This window comes from Martes martes (genome assembly GCF_963455335.1).
Source record: "Martes martes genome assembly, chromosome: 1".
In the NCBI taxonomy this organism is placed as follows: Eukaryota; Metazoa; Chordata; class Mammalia; order Carnivora; family Mustelidae; genus Martes; species Martes martes.
This window is the reverse complement of record NC_137888.1, coordinates 65,723,850-65,747,040: the sequence shown is the minus strand read 5'-3', so window position 1 is coordinate 65,747,040 and position 23,191 is coordinate 65,723,850. Positions and strand designations below refer to the sequence as shown.

Below are 23,191 nucleotides of genomic sequence, written 5' to 3'. Positions count from 1 at the left end.
AGCATACCGTGTCTATCTGAAGGACAAGGGATTTTGATCCCAGAAGTTAAAAACCAGATGCAAATGCAGGGATATTCTTTCTTTTTTAAAAAGATGTTTAGTTTTATAAGGTTTTTAAGTCAAAATTTTAATAATGCTTTATATATAAGTGAAGTAATACAGACATTTGTATAAACATAAAATTAATCATTTTCCCAATAACCTTCAAATCTAATTAGTCTGAGATGACCAGTGTTCACAGTTCGGTATATATTATTCCACTTGCTTTTCTATGCCCCTATAAACATACAGGGTCCCCCCCCATTTTATACAAAAATGGGATCATAATAGATATTTTGTAATGGCATATTTATGCAATAATTTTCCCATAGGTGGACATTAGGTTGTTTCCTGAGTTGTTTGCCACTGGAAACAATAACACCCTTGTGCAAATATCCTTACATGCTGTAGCCTTTATTTCTATAGGCTTGCCAAGTCAAAGGATATGCACATTTTTAGAAAACTTCTAGATGAAATGAAGATTTTTTTTTTAGGGGTTTTCATTTATTTGTTTTTAATGAGGTTTAAAAAGGAGTGTGAGCTTTTGAGGACTACTTCTTTTGTAAGCAGGATTCTGACAAGTTCTCACTCTTCAGACAAACATAAATCCCATCCTTCCCCTTTCTGTCAAACCAACACAAGCCTAGAAATATATCTGCCTTTCTGCAAATAAATACACCTAATTTAGTCCCCAGGTGAAGAATCTGATTCATTGTCTCAGAAAGGAAGTCCCCCAACTTAGAAATGTGATAGCCAAATCCATTGGGAACCCTAGGAGGCCCTCCCCAGAATGTAGCTGGCCACGGTGTGGTGATGTGAGCCTGTACTTAGAGTCAGGAAACCTGATTTCTAGTCTCGCCTTAACCACATACATTTGTGTGATTTCGAACAAGTTAGTTGCCGCTGGATGCTGCGAAGACAGAGACCATGTTTGCCCAGCATGTAGAATATTTAGTAAGAACTCCCTAATAAATATTGGTTAAATAGTTTGTCGTCCCAGACTTTGGTATTTTTATCTAAAATTGGAGAAGCAGGGCTGCCTTCCAGCTCCAGTGTTCTGTGTTTCTTCTTCCCGCATCTGCTCTTTCTGGCTTTGGTGCCTTCATTAGGGCTGAGCTGAACTTGCTTGCCCCTTACCGCCTTTCAAAATCCACAAAATTCTAAAGAAACCGAGCTTGCCTGTGACCATGGCCTTTTAAATAGCCACTGTAGAGCTGAGTTGCCAAGTGAACTTAAGTCCATTTCCCTGTCCATAACGATTTTCTGCAGTACTTCACAGAGACCCAGCATCCCCAGCCTTGCCTCACAACAGCCCTTGCAAGATCAAGAGGAAAACAAAATGGCCCCCAAATACTACACAGAGCAAGAGAGCAAAGATCCTTCTAGTTAAGCCCCCGAAGAATTGAAGCATTGGGGTGTGTGTGTATGTGTGTGTGCACACGTGCCTGTCTGTGCACCTGCCTGTCAGTTTCCACATCTCCCACTCTCAGCTCTGGCTCTTGCGTCATAGAATGTTGGTGGGTTTTTTTTTTTTTAAGATTTTATTTATTATTTGACAGAGAGAGATCACAAGTAGGCAGAGAGGCAGGCAGAGAGAGAGGAGGAAGCAGGCTCCCTGCTGAGCAGAGAGCCTGATGCGGGGCTCTATCCCAGGACCCTGAGATCATGACCCGAGCTGAAGGCAGAGGCTTTAACCCACTGAGCCACCCAGGCGCCCAAATGTTGGTGTTTTAAGGGATCTGAGATCATCCAAAGACATCGAGTGACTTTCCCCAAAGAAGCAGAGTGTCCAGATTCCTGGCTTCTAATAAAATGCTCTTCCTGCTAATTCGAAAGGGTCAGGGTTGTCCATTCCTTCACTGAATAGAGGAGATGGCCATGAACTGGCATCAGCACGGGGGTCTGTGCAGGGCTGCAAAGTGAGGGGGTGCCTCCAATGCTGAGCGGGATAGAGTCACTGATGGCCAGAGCTGAGGCTCCCTACCAGGGTGTACCCACAGGCTGCACGTGTGTGCATGTGCGTGCTCGTGTGCATGGGTTGGCACCCTGACTGCACAGATCTCCTCCTCGGGTCTGTTTCAGCAATGCAAACCTCACAAGAGGCCAGTGTGCGGCAGCAACGGCAAGACCTACCTCAACCACTGTGAGCTGCATCGAGACGCCTGCCTCACTGGGTCCAAAATCCAGGTGGATTACGATGGACACTGCAAAGGTAAAGAGTGCTGTTACCACCATCTCCCAGGTCCAGCAGAGGAGCCAGGGGATGTCCCACACTGCTTTCCACTAGGGTCATGGACACCACCCAGCTACTTGGAGATGCGTCCTCTTGGTGCTCATGAGCCTGCTGGCTTTGCCGTGGATACTGGCTTTGCGTGGGGTTTCCTGCATCAACCTCCCAGGGGAGCGTCCAGTACTGTCTGCAGTGGGTAGGGAACCACATCAATAATCAACAGAATAAGGAAGTGTTTAAACGAACTCTATGTCTTTTTAAAAAGCAGGCGAATTTCATTTTTTATTTATTTTTTAAAGATTTATTTATTTATTTTAGAGAGAGAGTACGGTGGGGTGTGGGCAAAGCGAGAGGGAGAAAGAGAAGATCAAGCAGACCTCCCACTGAGCACAGAGCCCCACGCAGGGCTCGATCTCATGAATGATACCACAACCTGAGCCAAAACGAAGACTCAGGTACTTAACTGACTGAACCACCCAGGCAACCTGAATTTCACTTTTTAAATTTGGGCACCTCTCAGCTTTGGTATATATATTTCCTCTATTTTGTACTCAAACCATTGCCATTAGGATAAGAGGGAGGGGGTCCCAAGCTCATTGCTAATTAGACACCAGCACCCTGCCAAGCCGCAGCCCCACTCAGCCCCTCCCAGCCTTGAACTGCCCTGGTGAAACAAAAAACTCTTTCCACGTGTGGGTCTCCACTCCACTACCTTCTATATAATGATTCCATGGGAATTCTCAAAGTCCCAGCAACCTATCCCCACCCCTCAACCTGAAAGGAGAAGGAATGAGACCAGGAGGGCAACTTAGTAGCCCAAAAAGGTCAAATAAAGCAGGGGAGAAGAGATCTCCATTCTTAGGCCCTAGAAGAAGGAAGGGAGACAGGCAACTAGGACAAAATGATGAAAAGATTGTGAGTGGTCCCCTTAGCATAGGATGATTTTTTTTTTAATGTTCTTTTTCTCTTTCAGAATAGTTTTTTTTTTTTTAAGATTTTATTTATTTATTTGTCAGAGAGAGATCACAAGTAGACAGGCAGGCAGAGAGAGAGAGAGGGAAGCAGGCTCCCTGCCGAGCAGAGAGCCCGATTCGGGACTCGATTCCAGGACCCTGAGATCATGACCTGAGCCGAAGGCAGTGGCTTAACCCACTGAGCCACCCAGGTGCCCAGCATAGGATGATTTTAATCCCAGTGATACATGGATGTGTTCTTTGGTCCTCACTTGGCCTTACGCATTTTCTCCTTTTTGTCTTGCAGAGAAGAAATCCGTAAGTCCATCTGCCAGCCCAGGTGAGAACCTGTTTTTTCTCCAGGGTGCCTTTTAGGGAAGAAATTCTTTTTGTGACGGAATTTTGTGTTTCACATTCCCTGCTGAAGCTCACAAGATCTGTGTGTCAGAATTTGTGACCCAGAACTGGTCATGCCTCAACACAGCTCAGAAAAGCTGCAAAACTGCCTCTGTGTGTGTGTGTGTGTGTGTGTGTGTGTGTGTGTGTGTGTGTGTGTGTGTGTGTGTGTTTATGGTGCTTGACATTTGAAGTGGCTGGTTGGGTCCGAATGTTGGCTGTGTTTTCAGTTTTTGCTGAGTAGTGACTGCATTAAAAGGACAGGAAAGTCACTGAATCTTTCCTTCAATGCTCTGTAACATAGGCTGATGTCACAGAAGGCACAGAATCAGAAGGCACAACTTTTTTTGAAAGGAGATAATGGAAATGCCAGTAGGACTTTTTCCATGGTTTTCTATGAATTGAAATTAAAATTTCATCATTATAGTTACAGAACCTTTATCGTATGCTTTTCCTTAGATCTTTACAGTAATCTTGGGAGGCAAACCTTATTGTAATGACCTCATTGTAATGGCCTCATAGATGATGAAATCGAGGTTCAGGTTAAGTGAATTTCCCTGCATTACACAGCTTGGAAGTGGCAGCCCAGATTTCCGTTCTCCTGGCTCAGGGCCCTTAGCACATCCCAGTGTGTGTTGTCTTCCAGGAATTTCCTCTTGCCAAGGCTCTCCCTCCCCTGTCCCCCATCTACCTGACTGGTATTGCCAACTGCACCTGGTATTGCCATGTGTCTTGCAACAGCTGTCCAGAGCAGAGTTTCAGCATGGCCCTTTCTTGACCTTGTTTTCTGTGGTTTAGAATAAGGGGTAATGCAGACAGGGTAAAATTTTAAGTGGGAGAGTTTGATAAACCCAGTTGTTAAGAGGAAAAAGCTATAGAGAATTTAAGATCTGGTGGCATGAAAAATTATAATGTGCTCCTTCATTCTTATTAGTTCAGCTCATCTTTGAGCCGAAAGAGCTGTTTATTGATTGATTGATTTTTCCCCCTCGGCTTCCTAAAGTTAATGAAAATGTCCTTTATTTTTCTGCTGCTGTTTTTCTCACCTAAGCAACATAGTCTCTCTCTTTCAATATTCTCAATTCTTTTAAGTGTTTTAGAAACATAAGCTTGAATCCTGGTTTAGTCACTTTCCAGTTGTCTACCCTGTGTTGACTTCTATAAAATATGTGTGATAATTCTGTGTCCCTGGAACACTATGAAAATTCAATGCAACGTTGCATGCAGGGCCCCCAGCACAGAACCTCCCATGTAGTGGATGCTGGGTGACATTGGGGTCCTCACCGCTCAGCTGACCTCCCTCCCCTTCCTGCAGTCGTTTGCTATCAGTCCAACCGTGATGAGCTCCGGCGTCGCATCATCCAGTGGCTGGAAGCAGAGATTATTCCAGATGGCTGGTTCTCTAAAGGCAGCAACTACAGTGAAATCCTAGACAAGTACTTTAAGGTAATCCAGAGTTGGGGTCAAATACTCTTCAAAGGGGGAGACTTCCTCTTGCATTGCCTGATCACATCTTCCCATCATCCCATGAAGCTATGATGGTTGCTTTCTGATGAGTTTGATAAGTGAGATTCCAGCAGTAGAGGCTTTGGGATCTACTGCTCATGTATATGGCCAGGCTCTATCCCCCTACCCTGTATGTATCCCCTACCCTCTACCTCGCAGAGCTCGCTGTTGATATAGTATACCTTCTGACCTCACCCAGATCCAGGCGTTTCCCACCCAGTTTGACATTTCTTTAAGTCATTAACTTGATCGTCCCTGGCGTGTAGAGCTCCTCAGCATCTGAGAAGAATCCATGGACTGGCGTTCCATGGGTCCAGGATTCTTTGCGAAGTCTACATATTGCTTGTCCCATCACTTAGTTCAAGAGACAGGTTGTTCCAATGGGAGACAGGAGAGATGCTTCCTTGAAAAAGGTCGGAATTAGTAGTTAGTGATGAGTAGGGCTTCCATGGCTTGGAGATTTTTCAGAGAGCCTGAGACATCATGAATGAAGCAGTTAAAGATACTCTGCCAGCTAATTGACAAGAACACAGACACACACCTATGTACAGCACACCCAGAGAGAAATACTACAAGCAGAAGCATGCACACCACACACACACATCCCACATACAGAGATGCACACCCCACACAGACACAGCCTCCTCCCAGACACACATTCACATGCTCACTCTGCCATCTAAGCAGAAAGCCCCCTGTACTGACAAGCACACATCTCTAGGTAGATGCTGTCAGATGAACATGTTCTCACATGTCTCCAGGGCCTGCTGTCCAAGACCATAACCAGCCTGGACTCAGAAGCAACCCCAGGCACATGAGGGATTTCTTGGTGGCTCTGTGGCCACCACAGGTGGTAAAAACCAGCCTAGTCTGGGGATTCCTCTTCCTAACTGACTTTATGGACCCCACAGATGGAGAAATACTGGATTGCATATTTGGTCATTTAAGACTTCGCTTGTGTTTCTTTCTTCAGTGAGTTGTCTCTCCCTTGGCAGAAAGTATGTCTCTCTGGGTTCCAAGTGTTTGAGATCACACCTGGCTGAGAAGGCCCAGCCCTTCTCAGTCTACCCTCTGTCTCAATCTGCCAGCATTACAAGGCCCTTGGGGCAGAGGGGGGCTCCTCATCTCCAGAGAAACACAATTGTGCAAAGACAGGACAGTCACACAGGAACAGAAACTAACTTGAGGGAAATGATTTTTTAGAAGCTGAGTGAGCAACACCTGCCAGGTCGTTGCATGCAGTGACTTGGCCATGGCCACGAGGGCCTAGGAGACCCAGAACACTCTTTCCAAAGTTCCCCTTGGGACCTGTAGTCATTCTTAGTGGCCCCTTTGTGTCCATCAATGGCACCTGCTATTAATTTGACTCCCGAGTAGCTGGGTCCCATACCCTTCCCCCAACACCTTTCCACCTGCCCCGGCAGTAACTTCTCCAGTAGGCTCCCTTGAGAAAGTAGCTTCCTCTAGGGCATTCTCGCTCCTGACCACGAAAGCTTGATCATGACTGACACACACAATAAGGCCTGCTTTTCCCAGGTACTCTGGCAGTGTCCTCTGAGAAAATAGGGGATTCAGTATCTACTTTTTGATGGTAATAGCCATCTAGTAAGAGTCCTGTGTTGTGCAGTCTTCAAAGGGACATGCCTTCCACTACGCACATAACTGCCTGTTGGTGAGAGAGTGGCTATCTCACAGAAACGGTTTCTGAACCAGGAACTGCCCTCCAGCCCAGCTGGTATTCCTAATATCAAAATTAGTTGAAAAGAAAATCTAATGAGAATTTGGTTAAGACCAAAACCAGACTCTCACTTCACCTAGTGATTCATTCATGATTTCTCCAGTGAAAGTGTAACAGACCCAGGTAGAGAGAGCCGGTCATGGCCCACGTCATAGACACACGCTGGACTCCTGGTGGCATACCCCTGGTGGCCAGGGCCACAGCTGAAGCCAGACTTCTTACCTCCGTTACCCAGGTATCATGTCCCCCATCACCACAGCAGCTGTATGTGAGCAAGTGCCTGTCCTAGCCCATCCTCTGAACGTTTTCCAGACTTGGCAATAAGCCCCAAACATGGGTTTTGTATCACACACCTTCTTGCCTTGCTAGAACCCTGGAGTTACACAGAAGAAAAGGGTGCTCAAGTGTACATAAAGTATACATAAAGCTGGGACAACAGGCACACGAGGTACTGTGCCTTCTGTCACTGCTTGGCTGAACAGAGGCCAAGTAAATTAGTTTGGTTCATGGTCCAAGATCATGGCCTCTGAGGCAGGCCCCCAGGCAGTCCAGGCTAGTTCTGGGGCAGGTACCAGCCTCTGTTTTCCTTTGGATCCACATGCAGAGCTGGCTTGGGAGGCCTGTCTGGTCCTCCTGAGATGAGCGTTCAGGCTGGCTGGCTCTCCCCTCAGCTTCAGGCCTGGATTCTGGCCCTGCTGAATGGGCAGTGTGGGCACTTAGCACTGCCTTTTGGGAGCTGCCTGGGCCATAGTGGCAGGTTCCTGGTGCCCCCAGGGGCCACATGGCCCCAGGTCTGCCACCATGGCTGTGCAGCTCCTCATCAGGCTCACTCTCTTATCAGGCTGTGAAGCTGTTGGGATCTGTGAGGGCTGCTTCTGTCTGTCCAGCACTGGTTGGAACATTTGGATTCAAGAATGTTCTGCACTGCTAAGAATGACCCCTGGCCAACTTTATTTCCTTTCTCTCCATTAGTTAATCAAGCCTTTACAAGGTGAATGGCGGTTTCCTCAGGGTGGATGTATAGGGACTAGAGAACATCTGAGACCTGTTGCTGGGAATGGAGACAAGAATGATGAAAAGGCATTAAGCAAGGGCTGGCATGCTTTGTTTTAGACATACCTGGCACTATACATACTATGGAAAGATTTACAACCTTAGAGTAGACTGTATGTGACACATGATAGTCATGGGAGGAGAGACCCTTCTACCTGGGAGCCTGGACAGGCTTTTCTTCCAGAAGCCCTTATACCATCTGGGGAGCCACCCTTAAAGTAACATGGGAATGCTGAATATTTCCCAAGGCAGCAGGACAAGACAGCCTAGAGAAGAAGAATTTTTCAAAAACAATTTTCCGCCACCAGAACTATTTAGGAGAGCAGCAATATCAACTTAGAATTTGATAAGACCTTGACCTTGACACCCTCCTCCTGCAGTGGGGGCCTGAGCATGTTTAATGGTCCCAAATGGTTTAGGTTTAGCATCTTGCCAAAGAGGGGTAATACCTGAGCTCACTGTACCCTCACCTTGTGCTTGTGGGATGTCAGCTGGGTCATGAGGACAGCCTGCGCTCTGTAAGCCAAGGACCTTGCACACATCTGCAGTGGGGCCCCCAGCCCAGAGCAGAGGGGTGGGGGAGGGGTTTGCACCACCTCTGCCTGCAGGTTATCAATTCAGGGCCTTTACTTGTGACTTCTCACTGATGTGTTTGGTCAGGGGTACCAGTGTGAACATTAGGTGTGAGAGCATGCCAGGGAAATCAAGCAGCAAAAAGTGGTCTTGTGACTCCCAGAGTGAGCTCGGAGGGTCACCTGCATTGCTGTTCCCAAGCAGCTGGTTAGAAATACACGTCCTAGGCTCTGCCGCAGATTCTGATTCAGAACGTTGTTGTTACATGTCCACTGAGGTTTGAGGACAGGGTATGGTGGCTGCCTGAACCCAGATGTTCCCTGGAGAATGTCTGCAGGACAGTGTCAGGGCTGAGCCACAGAGTGCCCTCAAGCACCCCAGTCCGCTTGGGCAAACACAGGCCTGTGTCCCAGCTGCTGCTCTGAGCAGGGTCTGGGTTTGAAAGGCCCTCAGTGGCCTCTGTCCGCACACCTCCACTCTCTCATCTTAGGGTGCAGGTGCCGTCTCACATTTCCAAGCCTGTGTTGCTGGAGCTCTGAGGCCAGGGCAGGGTTGGAATGAGCAGGATGAACCAAAGATGGGTCAAGCTGAATGGGAGACAGTTGTACAAAGTGTTCCTGAAAGAGTTCTTCTTCCCCTTTCTAGAACGTCGATAATGGTGACTCTCGTTTGGACTCTAGCGAATTACTGAAATTTGTGGAGCAGAATGAAACTGCCGTCAACATCACCACGTATGCAGACCAGGAGAACAACAAACTGCTTAGGTGAGTGGAGTTGAGGGCTCAGGGGGTGGTCCACGAGGCAAAGGCTGGATAGGAGCGGAATTTGAACCCTTTCCTACCTGCAAGGAGCCGCCAGGGCAAATGAAAAGTAAAAAGCAAAAATAGGGATTCTGTCCTGGTCTATTTTGTGAACATTATGAACTAACATGTTGAGCACCCCTGGTATCTGATCAAGTAGTTAGTTTTTGGCCAGAACTTGCAAGCAGTAGAATGTAATCTTAAATTATCAAGGTCATATCAGAGCAAAAGTGTTCCTGAGTATCGTGCATAATGTTTTAATGGTTAATTTTCTAACGGAATTACATTACTGTATTATTTAACCCCAAGTCTAAAATAGCTTTAGTTCTGACTTTTAAGATAATTGGTGCCATTTCACATAGAGAACCCTAATTGTCACAAATGAGAGCGTGTCCTTGTCCTTTTCTGACATTATTCCAGACTAAATATTAATCAAAATTAACCCCTCAGAAACTTCCAGTGTAGTTCCAATACATCAGCAAGAATTAAAAATAGGAACAGCACCTCTTTTGTTCAGAAGAAATCGAAACATGAAGCCCAGATTCTGGAATGATTCTTTCTTAGCAGTCCATGACCTTACAGTATCATACCTGAAAATCCTTCAGATTTTGATAACTTGAAATTAGATAATATTTTAAAAGTTCAATGTTTGATCTTCTAACATCCCAGTGAAGGAGGGCTCCCCGTCCTCGTTTTACAGATGAGGAAACAGGCTCAGAAAAGTTGAAGAGTTAGCTCAAGGCCATTTGGGTAGGAAGTGATTGAACCAGGGCTCAAATCCAGGTCAAGGGGAGCATGAGGGAACTGGAGTTCTGTAAAACTTTTCTGAACATATGTTTATTTTTCTAGAGTAGTGATGGTGATGATGCCTACTTGAACTCCGTCACACATTCCATTCCTGTCATCTATTCATCTCCCTTCTGTTTTGATTTCCCTAGTTTGGCTGACCTAACCAATACTGCGGGAAAGGCAGTTGCTCATGGAAGCATGGGCAGTGAGAACATTTGTCAGTCAAAGTGGACAAAACCTTTCAGCAAACTTTAGTCTTCTTGGGCAGAACGTTTGAACCATGTGAATGATCTGACAAGTATAACAAAATAAATGTTGGACGCTCACAGGAGCCAGGATGGGTGATGCTTATGGGAAGACAGTGCAGAAAGTTCTTCAGTTAATAGTCGCCCCCTTGGCCTCCTCTGGAGGCCCCAGGAGTATGTGATCCCGATGTTTAGTTCCTTTCTGTGGGAGTGAAGCTGAGGTCTTGCTGACACATTTCTCCTGTGTTTTGTTCCAGAGGACTCTGTGTTGATGCTCTCATCGAACTGTCTGATGAAAATGCTGACTGGAAACTCAGCTTCCAAGAGTTCCTCAAGTGCCTCAACCCGACCTTCAATCCTCCAGAGAAGAGTATGCTTCACCTAAGAAATATGAAGCTGTAGGGAATGGGGGCCTTGGGGAGGGCCAAGAGAGAGAGACTTGATGGAATTTTGCAGAGCTTGCTAAGAAAATTCCCTCCCACAATTTTTTTTAAATTTTTTTTTAAATTTTTAATTTTTTTATTTTAATAAACATATAATGTATTTTTATCCCCAGGGGTACAGGTCTGTGAATCGCCAGGTTTACACATTTCACAGCACTCATCATAGCACATACCCTCCCCAATGTCCATTTCCCCACCACCCTCTCCCGTCCCCCCTCCCCCCAGCAACCCTCAGTCTGTTTCTTGAGATTGAGTCTTTTATGGTTTGCCTCCCACAATTTTAGACTGGGCCCTAGCCCATCATCAACATGCTGAGTTCAGGGTCCAAAAATCTTTGGATCGATGACGTCATTTACCCAGATATGTTGCCTCTGAAGGATAAGCAGAAGCAGGTCTTATCTGGGAAAGGGGTAAAGTGCACAGAGAGTAGCCAGCATGTCCTGTTCCATCCTCACCCTAAACCGTTGCCCCTTATTCCGGTCCCAACAGAGTGTGCCCTGGAGGATGAGACCTATGCAGATGGAGCAGAGACCGAGGTGGACTGTAACCGTTGTGTCTGTGCCTGCGGAAACTGGGTCTGCACAGCCATGACCTGTGACGGTGAGCTGACCCTCAGGCAGAAGAAAGGCAGGGCGGGGAGAGAGCTTCCTTTGTGAACTCAACATAGGAGAAGTCAGGGTGGGGATGACGGAGAAGAGTGCAGGGACTAGGAGCAAGGAACAGACTCCATTTGTAGTGTCCGAGCGCCCCGTGGGCAGCATCAAGAGCAAAGCACTTCTGCTAGATGTATTATGTCCAGTACTCGCTCCAGAGGTGTGGCAGCAGAGAGGCTTAAGATGCAGGGCAAGATCAAATGTTGATATAAGGCTGGCCTCATCATGGTAGAAATAGTAATAATAATAATGATGAAAGCAAATACTTAGTGAGAGCTGTGCGCCAGGCACTCTTTTACGCACTTTACATATTAACCCACTTAATCCTTAGGACAGCTTAGGAAATCCTCTGTGAAAAAGACTCATGTGGTTGGAAGACAGAATGTCTCCTCCTTGCCATCCGCACCCAGCAGAAAAAGGAGAACTGTTTACAGGCCCTCTTTGAATTAACAGACTTAGGTAATCCCTAAGAAAAAAAAGTTGAGTATGGTCAGAGTGGGTTGAGGAGATAGAGACATCAGAGAGTTTGAGGGACCAGAGCAGAAAACCCATGGCATGTTGGAATGATGCCAAAGATCAAAAGAAACACTTAAATGGGAGCCAGGTCATAGGGGAAAACAAGCACCATTCAGATTAGAGGAAAGAGAGTGAGGTTGAAGCCAGTTCTAAACTGGAGAGTCACACTGGGTTTGAGAAGAAAGGTCAGTTGGTAGGAACCAAGCCCAAAATTTATACCAGATAGGGTGAATTTAAAATTATATCTTTAAAAAACTGAGACAAAAAAGAACAGGCTGGTCTTAGGATCATATTCAGAAAGGTCAGGAAAGATGGTAACTGGGAGACAGAGGTTAAGGACCCAGAAAAGGTGGTTCTAGATAAGAAGCTTAGGCAGCAGCAACAGTGCAAAATGAGCTCAGACCTACTAGGAGAGCCCTAGTCTGTCACTGCCTGGGATCAAGTCCCTCTTCCATGTGGGAAGGCGAGAAGCCAACACAATTCCAGAGACTAATGGAAGAGTGGGAAGAGGCTGTTTAGAAACTATAAATCCTAGAAGTTGCTGGAAGTCAAAACGAAGTCAGTGTAGCCAGGCTAAGCACACTATAGCTTTGAAGCCAAGAGAGAATGTCTCAAAACTCTACCCAACATGCCTCAATCAAGAAGTAACCCACACTTATCTTCCCAAAACCCCTGCGGTAGATCTCAACACCTAACTGCGGCTAGTCTGATTTTGGAAGGGTAGCCATCCATTTCCAAGACACAGGCAATTGTTAAATAGCTAGCTGGCTTACAGAATAAGCTCGATCATCTGGATAATGAGCCCCATCACATGCATCAGACAAAACCCAAATGATGGCCTCCATGGGACAATGCCCATTTCCACAGCCACACTGGACAGCTCATCATCCCTCTCCAAATGGCCCAGGTTCACAGCCCTCTGTGGAACAGCCCTGGAAATGGGGGTGCCCCAGAGTGAGCCTATCTTGGTGGGTGGGCCATGGATCTGAGCATACATTGCAGAGGCAGCATTCCAAAGTCAGTACCTGAAAGGCAGTCTGGTCTTAGACCACACATTCCAATGGGGCAAAGAAAAAGGTGGCATCGAGATGTGAAACCAGGGGGAGCCAGAGGGAAACTGCCACGAGGGGCAGATTAATGCCAGAATCGAGAAGCATGGCGGAGTGGTGTTTCCTCACAGCAAACACTGTGCTCAGTAAACGTACAGATTCCACCCCAAACCTAGTGAATCAGAATCCACAAAAGGATAGCTTGGGAACCTACATTTTTAGGATGTATTCTATGATTTATTGTTTATTTATTTTTTTAGCCACCCTGTAAATTTGGGAAACATTGCTCGGTACAGTGGTTATCAACCCCAGCTGTACATTAGAATCACCTAGAGCCTTTATAAAATCCTGGTGCCCAACAACAGTTAAACCAGAATCTAAAAGTAGAACTTAAACAATGGTATCTTGAAAAGTTCTATAGGACATTTTGCAGGTGTGGGAATGGTTGAGAATCACTGGTCTGGAGGATCTCCTGAGTCAGGACCCAGCTAACTCCCCATAGCTTTCCCTGCCGGCCCTGCCCCAGCATGACTGCCCCAGAAGTGGGGGAAGGAGACACCAGGTGCAGAGGCCAGGGGAAAGTGAAGGAGATTGATTTGTTCAGTGTTCCTCTGAAGGTGTCCGTTGCACTGGGACACTTCATATTCACAGAAATGCAGGCAGTTCACCCTTCCTTCCATAGGTTAATGGGAGAGGAAATCGAGACCCTAAAAGGTAGCTATTGGTGGGATTCTGAACTCGCTTCCCTCAGTGTCCCCAGCTCTGAGCTTTGGTTCTTCTTACAGGAAAGAATCAGAAGGGGGCCCAGAGCCAGACAGAAGAGGAGATGACCAGATATGTCCAGGAGCTCCAAAAGCACCAGGTGAGTGGCCGCGTCCATGCTGGCTCGGGTTCAGCTGCCGCCATTCGGCCCTTCCACCATTCAGATACTGCCTAATGCTCCCGGAGACCAAGGCACCACTCTGGTCCTTACAATAAGTCCTGAATGGAAACCCACGTATCAAACCATGATCTAGATAGTTCCCTGGTGGAGTCCCTCCAGGGTCCAGCAGGTCTCAGCAGATAGAGGCTACAACTTGGTAAGTTGCTTTATAGGTAAGAATTAGGCAGGTGGTGATCTGTAAATTGGTCGACAGTGGTTTGCAAATGAGCAGTATTACTGTTTCCTATCACGAGCAGTGCCCAAACCCAAAGACTAGGAGCTCCTTGGGGGCAGTGAACAGGAAATTAGTGAACATGGACCACAGCAGAAAGGATTTCAGTTAAATGCCAAGCTGGTTAGAAAACAGCCTGGGATTGACAAGGCCAGAGTACTTAGAGGTTCTGCTTCCTGGAGACGAGAAGATAATAAATAAAAATTCTGCTCAGGTGCTATGTCATTAAGTTGAAGGCCTCCCTGGGAAAAAGGCTCTTGGCAGAATAGGGATTCACTGACATACTTTGGTAAGGGCTGGAGGGAAAACACGGATATGTGGCCTCTAAGGGCCTATTTTCCCTCTGGCTTACCGAGTAGTTAACAAAGGATATTGGGCCGCAGGTCACCTGTCTGCAGACTGGGTCTGGTATATAAGCCTTCTGTCTGACTTAAGTTCTGAGGGAATGTAACAGTCACAAGAACTGCTGTTGCAATGAAGTATTTGACTTGAAAATAATTATTAATATTAAGTGCTCAAAAATAATAATTGCTCATATTGGTGGTTTTTAACACGCATTTTGTCACTATTGTCACTGATAACAGAAACTTCATGTCAGTTTTTTAAGCCAAAGCAGAAGCTCCTGACCTTCTGTTTTTCCATATTTCATCAGCCTTGAGTCTCCAGACAAGTCCAACCACATAAAACAAAAAAAGAACTTAATAGGAATTCTTTTCCTCTGGGGTGGGGAAATGATCAGAGTAGACAGTAGGGAGTGAATTATAATAGCTCACATTTTTATGCCTTTTATGTGAGTTCTCTCAGAAAGTAGACGCTAAGGCAAGGACTCGAGTACAAATAGTTGATTTAGCAATCCTAGGAGACATCAGAAGGGGAGTTGGGAAGCAAGCCCAGGAAAGGAAGGAAGCAATAAAGAGTGTGTATCCAGGCATGTTACCACAGTGGGCGGGTGGCGCTTAGTCCTCCTGCGGAGGGCTGAGACCGGAGTTCCCGAGCCTGAGGGGGAAGGGAGCAGGAGTATTCCTCCACAAACTCCCCAGCTGCCGTTGGCGAGGGCCACCACCAGCAGCATGAATTCCCGAGCATCTCTGGCCCGCCAGAATGTGTGGGCAGAGCAGGCTCCAGCAGCCAGAAAAAGTCTCAGGCCAAGCGGTGCAGGTGCTGGCAGGAAGAAGCCATGCCAGTACTGAAACGCTAAAGGGGAATGCGGACGGGAAGCCAACAGTGTCTGCTAGATGCCAGGCACTGTTGTTTTTTATTTCCTAATTAGTTTTTTATTGAGATATAATTTATATACCATAAAATTCACCCTTTTAAAGTATACAACCCAGTGGTTTTTAGTATATTCACTAGATGATCAACCATCACTACTATTTCCGGAACATTTTCATCAGCCCAGAAAGAAACCCCGGGCCCATTAGAAGTGACTCCCCATTCTCTCTTCTCCCAGCCCCTGGCAGCCACTCATCTACGTTCCAGCTCTACAGCTTTGCCTATTCTGGATGTAGACAGACAAATGGAATCATACACTATATGGTATTTTTGATGTGACTTCCTTCACCCAGCATAATGCGTTCAAGGCTTGTCCTTGTTTTGATCAGTCAGTCCTTGATCTGTCAGTACTTCACTCCTCTTCATGGCTACATAACATTCCATTGTGTGGATGAGCCACATTTGGTGGGTCTGTTCACCAGCTGACAGATATTTTGGTTGTTACCCCTTTTCGGCTATGATGAATAGTGCTGCGGTGAACATTCTTGTTCAAGTCTCTGTGTGGACATACATTTTCAGGGCTCTTGGGTCTGTAGGGTGCAATTGCAGGATCATATGGTGATCATCTTTCAAGGAACCGCTGGACTGTTTTCCAAGCGGCTGTACCATTTACGTCCTCGCCAGCAGTGTTCCTGTTTTTCCACAACTTACCGCATTTGTCATTGTCCCTTATGTTTTCTTTTAGCCAGCCCAGTGGGTGTGAAGTGGTATATCATTGTAGTTTTGACTTGTATTCCCCTAACGACCAATGATGTTGAACATTTTCTCATGTGCTTACTGACCATAAGTAAGAATGTCTTCTTTGGAGGAATGTGACATGTTGTAAGAGGTGGTCCTTTATTACCCTCGTCTTGTAGATGAAGACACTGAGGCACAGTTTTTATAATTTGCCCGAAGTCCTCCAGAAAGGAGTACATCCCTGACTGAAGTTCAGACTGTCTGCCTCCAGAGCCAATTGCCCTTAACCCCTTTCTGGACTAGGATTTTTGGCACATCTTGTAGTACTTGCACTTAGCATCCTTTTCTTCATCTTTAAAATGGGGATAATCGTGTCTGACCTGTGGTTTCACAGGTGTTCAAATAGGCTCAGCTCTTAACGACAGCCCCTGTGTGACCATGTCAAAAAGAACACATGATCTTTGCCCTCAGGTTGTTCTCATCCACGGAAGAGACAGACAAGTAACAGAACGAAAATTTAGCAGAAGCATGTCTCTGCCAATGCTGTATAAAATCTTGAAGACTAGATAGGTACCAGTGATTCTTTTTTTATAATTCACAATGTTTATTTTCTCCTGCTTCTCAAAGGAAACAGCTGAAAAGACCAAGAAAATTAGCACCAAAGAGATCTAAAGAGGAGGCACCTGGGAAGGGTGTCCAGAGCCTGGCACCTTCTCTTCCACTTCTGCGCTGAGTCCAGTATATGCAAGTGTCTGCTACAATCACCCAATCACCAGTATATGCTTGTGTAGCAATGAGTTTTTATTTTGTCTATTTGTTTTGCAATAAAGGAAATGGGGGTGGCTGGCTAGGAGGGGCAGGGCCATAGCCTTCATTTCTAGGAGTGCTTTGAGAGAAACTGTAAATGGTGCTCAGGGGCTGGAGACAAGTAAGGAAACTGCATCGGGGTTGGGAGAGGAGTGGACCCAGATCTGAACCCCAGTCTGCCACGGCAGTAAGCACACTACGGGGAGTGCAGGCAATGCCAGCCAGAACTTCACAGGCTGCCCCAGAGGGGGGGTTTTGGAGGCTCAGTGGAGAGGAAGGCATTCTGCATCCAGCCCTTCCTGTCGCCATCAGCCTAACAGACCTCCAGCATCTGTGCTTCTCACGGCCTCAACCACTGCCTCTAGATAACGCAGCCATCCTTCCAGGTACCCGGTGTCCCTTAGACTTGAGAATTTGGGGGGGTACATGCAAATGATGCAGATACTTGTCCACCTTTGAGCCCCTTAGAGACCGAACCAAATTTTTAAAATACTTTTTACCAAAGGTGCTATTTTTCTGTAAAACTTTTGTTGGCAAGTTGACTTCATTCTTCAGTTATTATCATTATATTATTGTTGTTGTTTAGTATTTTATTTTCTTGACTAGAAATTAAGCTTTTGTAATTATTTTTCAGTAGTCCTACCATTTCAGGGGCGGGAGAGTTTGGGGTTCTTTCTGGTGCAGGGACCGCTATAACCCAGACCCCACCCACCTTGCCACATATTAGACGCAGCCCAAAGTTCTGTCCCCCAGCTTGCAGTGGATCAGCAGTCTGCCAGTGGGTGCCTCAGACAGAAGCCAGGGGAATACGGAGCATCTCCATACAAAGCTTTTGAGGTCCAAAAAGCTAATTTGTTTCCATTTTATTCTGATACATTCATGCAAATCAGCGTTCCAAAGGATGGAGACAAGTGCAGCCAAGCAAGGCTTAGCCTATCGATATGCTCTTTGATCTACCACTAGCTAGGAGGGGGACTTTGGCCCAGTCTCTTCCTATTTTGGGGCCTCAGTTTCCTCAGTGAGCAAGTAGGAATGCATTAACCTTTCAATCTGATAAATTATAAATTCTGTGGTTCTGATAGTTGGTCCAGAAGGATATAGGTACCTATGATTTCTCTTCTCCTTAGGATAAGGGAAACTTTACTGTTAAAAGGGTCTGACAGCTAAAAACAAGATGACCAAATCTGACCTCTGTCTCGGAGGCTGTACGGGTTGTGCTGTGATGTAGAGCCCTCTCGGGTAAAGTCTATCCAGGAAGAGAATGGGAAAGAGAACCCCTCCACTTTGCCCTCACTATTGCACTCCATTCTTAACCTTCTTGGAAACAGAAATAGCTTTTCCTTTCAAGATGAGGACAAAAGATGGCTTCACATTTTAAGGAGGCAGGAGGGAATGGAAATGGAGTCTTCAAACCATGATTGGGAAGAAGTCCATCATTCCTATCTTTTGGACCCTGATTATTAACCTCACTATTTACCATATATAAGATGCACTTGGAACAACAAAGATTAAACACTTAAGAGCTCATTTTCAGAAAGTAGATTACAGACTATGAGAGGGAAATTAGGTAGATTGCACTGCCCAGGCAACTCTGAGAAGGTTGTGCTTGAATGTGGAATTCCTTCTAAACAAATTTCTTTGTTCTCCTTTGAAAGGACAGCATTCCATTTTGTTTAGAATTCTGAGCTTTTATATACATCCCATTTAAAAAGTCTCTTTGAGCCCCACTTGTGCACGCTGAAATGCACCTTCCTATCCAGTCACCTCGGAGAACTCCCAACAGCACACCTTGACTGAGTTTTGCCAGCCCCTGGACACTGAGAGCGAGGGTAGGAGTACCAATTTGTTTAAAGCAAGAAGCCAGAGTGTCTCCTCCCCAGTTACATTCAGGACAGTGGTTGCAATCTAAGACTACCCTACCCTGCAACATGGAATCGCCAAGAATAACTCTGCATTCCTCCTGTAAATAGGGCCGCTATTGTCTGCACCATAGAATCACACTATCTGATGACCATTCATGGAAAGCTGCTAAGTAGCCTAGTTTGGGGAGCGTTGCATAGAGCTTTGCATGGAGCAAATAGGATTAAACCAGGTTCAGTTCCTCCAACTCTGTACAAGCACGGGGCTTAGACTGCAAGCTTCCTAGGGCTTTCTCGGTGTGTACGTGATTTTATTAACATATTACAGCATCTGTTAAGATTCAGTGTTCATGGAAACCTTTTCACATGCCATGACTCTGGATTCCATCACTGTTTTTTGGAAAGCAGGTCTCCTCCACCTGCTAATAAGCCCATGTGGACAAATCTGAATGTCTTTCCTTTACACATAAGTTTTTAGATAATCAAATCTCCAGAAGCAAATTTGAACAGGTTTCCGTTGCATATGTGTTTGTGAAATGTATTTGTATTAGTAGGCTTCCATATTGCATTTAACTTGTTTTTGTAACTCTTGATTCTTTTTTGTTGTTGTTGTTCCCTTTTTTTTTTTTTTTTGGATACTATTGATAAATAAAGAAATTAAAATAGTCATTATATTGTTTTCCTCCGCCGCCCCAGGTCAAGACCAAATAAAGTTGTGAGAACATTAACCATTTACCTCATAAAGTGGATTTGGCCTTCAGGAGCCTTAAAAGAGACCTGAAGAGTTTCTCCTAATAAAGTGTGGGACTGCCACTGGGAGGGCAAGTTTACTCAAGGACCCATAGAACAAGTTTATTTAAATGAATCCTGGACCTCGGGTCTGAAGTAGGAAGGGAAGTCAGGGAGCACTCCTATACTGGGAAGAGGTTAAAGTAAATGGCTCCTAAAGCCCCTGAAGGTCTTGTGAGACTGGAATGATGCGCAGTGAGGCTGGCTGCCGGTGAAACTGAGAGGCCAAGTAAACCTGGGAAAGTGACCCAGGGGGCCAGGCTCCGACCAGACAGCCTTAATGGCTTTCGTCTGATACATACCCCATAAGGGTAAACATTTCCAAGTGAACTGACTGTTGGCTGGTTAAAACCTTCTGTTCTGCTTCATCTTGGGGACACATGATCAATACTTGCTTTCCACCTCCCTGTGCAAGTCTTACAGCTATCGTCCACTCCATAATCCCAATAATTCTGTCTTCCAAAATCGCTCATTCTGGCTGATGAGGCTTAAGCTTTCTTAATTTTAGTCCTATGTGGAGAACCCTTGTTGCTCTAAAATTACAGTCAGATCACCTTGATTGGATTTGGGGTATCACTCAAGTGTTAATCAAATATTAAAAGGGAATCTCTGATTGTTATTGCTACAGATTACTGGTCTCACTAATCAATTTGGTTCTTCAAATTTTTATTCTCATAAGGGAATTTTAAACCCAATTTGAAGAGTACCTTGTCCACCACTACTTATAAATCCTGGCTGCCCTCTCACAATCTTCCACCATGTTCTGGGAACACTCCTATTACAATATGTATGTGCTAGCAAGTGAAAATGAGTTAAAAATAGCCTGGGGGTGCTTGGGTGGCTCAGCCAGTAAGCATCTGCCTTCAGCTCAGGTAATGATCTCAGGGTCTTGGGATCCAGTCCTGCATTGGGCTCCTTGCTCAGCAGGGAGTCTGCTTCTCCCTCTCCCTCTGCCTGCAGCTCCCCCTGCTTGTGCTCTCTCTCTCTGTCAAATAAGTAAATAAAATCTCTTAAAAAAAATAAAAATAGCCTGAAAGAAGCTTATTTCAAATGGTTTCTTATAATCAAAATGTAATACTATGAATTGTGCAAATTAATACAAATTACTTTGATTAGCTTTAGTTTTAGAGCACCTGTATGAACCCCTATCAGTCCTCTCGAATTATCTCTGAAATAAGGGAGAGGTGGGAGGAAAGAAAAAGAATGAATGAGTGGATCGCTCCAAGCAGATGTCATCAGAGCTCCTGAGGAGATGCAGAATGGATGTGTGATGTGAAGGCAGGAACCTAAGGGTGCTGCTGGGGGCTGTGCCATGATTAGAACACAGGAAGCATCATGCTGCTGCCCTAATGAGAGGGTCTTCCTGTCAACAGAAGTCAATTTTTTAACACATTTCTTATTGAGAAAGTAATCTATGCACATGGTTAAAAAAAAATAAAAGTTGTGTCAAAGAAAATACAATTAAAGATCCATCCTCTTAGAGGGTGTGTACATTTATTGCTTGGAATTACCAATTGTCCTTCAAAGAAGTTGCACCCATTTACATTCCCACCAAATATATGGACACTGATAACTATTTACCTACATTTTTGCAAACACGGTGTCTTTAAACTTTGGGCCTCTTATAGAGCAAAAGTGGTAACTTGTTTTATTTTAAATTTATTTTAATACTCCCTTTGTGAGAAAATCTCAACTTTCTGTGGATTATTGGTTCTTGCCTTTTTCTTTCATACCTTTTATTCATTTTTCTATTGCCTTTTGGTCTTTTTCTAAGTGGTTTGTAATAATCCTTCATATATTGTTATTAGCCCTTTGTCTGTCACAAGGGTGGCAAGACATGGCTGTGGTAGCCTGGATAAAAGATTATGGTCAGGAATGAGGTGAGAATATGGTGACTTGAATTAAGATGATGGGCAGTGGGGATGAACAGAAGGTCCAGGAGGTAGCATTAACAGAAGTTGTGTATTAATTAGATATGAGAGTTAAAGAAGACTTAAAGAAGAGAGTTAAAGAAGTCAAGAATGACTCCAAGGTTCCAACTTGGACAACTTGGTATATAGTTATGCTATTTCCTGAGATTGGTAAGAGAATAGGAGAAGGCACACGGCTGGGGAAGGAAGGAAGGAATGGAAAATGATAAATTAGATTTTGCACAGGTTGAATCTGAGTTTCCTAAAGACATCCAAATGGAGATACCTTGTGAGCAAGGTAGACAGAGGGTTTCTGGAAGAGCTCTGGGCTGGAAGTACAGATCGGGTAATAGTGCAGAGATAGCATTCCTTTGTGTAGACAAGATGGTCTATGAAAAATGTATCAAGTGAGGAAAAAAAGGGAAAAAATGTTGAGTTGAGAGGGTCCATCATAAAGAAAGATAGCTCTTTTGAGAAACTTGGGTTTGCCTATTTGTTCTGCTTTCTCATGGCATCATTAACAGAAAGTGTACACAAGTTATAAATAAGGTATAATGGGCTGGGCTCATATATGAGATAAGTTTATACAACATGTAGACAATTCAGATGGGAAATGATACTGTGGATTCTATGGAGAGATCGAAACTGAGACAGAAGCTCCATACACATATGAAACCAAGTAATACAGGAGGAGAACAGGCTATGTGAGTACAGGAGAATGGAACAGGAAATGCAGCCTGCTGGGCAGCACTGGAATGCACAGGTCTTATCTCACCTGCTGTGGTCAGATATGAAACACGCAGAAACTGGACAATAATTAGGGCCCGTAAAAAGAAGGTATTGTCAGGAAAATAAGAGACAAGATTGTTAATGAATAAGAATATAATATTTAACCAGGAAGTTTGTATAAAATTGTCAAAAGGATGAAACATGTTTGAAAGGAACTTTTTGCCTTCAAGAGAAAAGGGACTTTATTCTTCTAGTTCCTAGCCTAGTTTTAAATTATACACGTTAGCAGAATTTGTTATTTTCCAGGGAGCAGGGATAACTTAAAACAAAATGTCTGCTCCAAAATTCTTCCACCAGACTCCACAGCTATAGCTGGTTGCCAGTAATATTTATATTCTCACATGCTCTCTGTCTTTCATAAATGCCAGTCATCCTTGTTCTCATGTTTCAACTTCTTTCTAATCGACCCCTATCAAAACAACGTTCTTGTGATTGATACCCTATTGTAAGACAATGTAATGTATGTTTAAAACCAGCCTTCCTGGGTTTAAATCCTGGCCCAGCTTGACCAGGCCCTTTATACTTCTGGAAGTTATTTAACCTTTTTGCATCTTGTTCCTCCTTAAAGTGGCACAATAATAGTACATAACTCATTCTTTTTCTTTTCTTTGAGGATTCAATGAGCATATAATTCAATGAATATACAATTTTTTTGAATAGTCTCTGGCACAAAGAGAGTGCTGTGTCAGTGTCAGGTATCATTATTATTACCAATTATTTTCACCTATTAGAGATCCTTATAATTCTCGCAATGACCCTGTGAAAAAATGGTTTGCTAGATAAGGAACATACATTTAAAAAATTTCAGGAACTTGTCTAAAGGCCATACAACTAGCAAAGAACAGGGTCGAGGATTCAAACCTGGGTCCTTCTCATACCCATTCTACCTTGCTGCAATATTTCCGTTTATTTTAAAAACCATCACATCAGCATGAATCATTAATTCCTAA

General features: G+C 44.8%; 1 protein-coding gene across 1 annotated transcript in view; it reads left to right on the top strand.

The window, feature by feature from the left end:
- Positions 1-19,422, top strand: part of FSTL1 (follistatin like 1) — a 52,962-nt gene extending 33,540 nt beyond the window's left edge. The window contains exons 4-11 of the mRNA XM_080826160.1: positions 2,122-2,251; positions 3,530-3,562; positions 4,934-5,064; positions 9,134-9,252; positions 10,580-10,692; positions 11,255-11,365; positions 13,769-13,845; positions 16,715-19,422. Coding sequence (XP_080682286.1) covers positions 2,122-2,251; positions 3,530-3,562; positions 4,934-5,064; positions 9,134-9,252; positions 10,580-10,692; positions 11,255-11,365; positions 13,769-13,845; positions 16,715-16,759 — 759 coding nt within the window. The 3' untranslated portion in view covers positions 16,760-19,422. The remainder of the gene's footprint in view (positions 1-2,121; positions 2,252-3,529; positions 3,563-4,933; positions 5,065-9,133; positions 9,253-10,579; positions 10,693-11,254; positions 11,366-13,768; positions 13,846-16,714) is intronic.
- Positions 19,423-23,191: the final 3,769 nt, after the last annotated feature.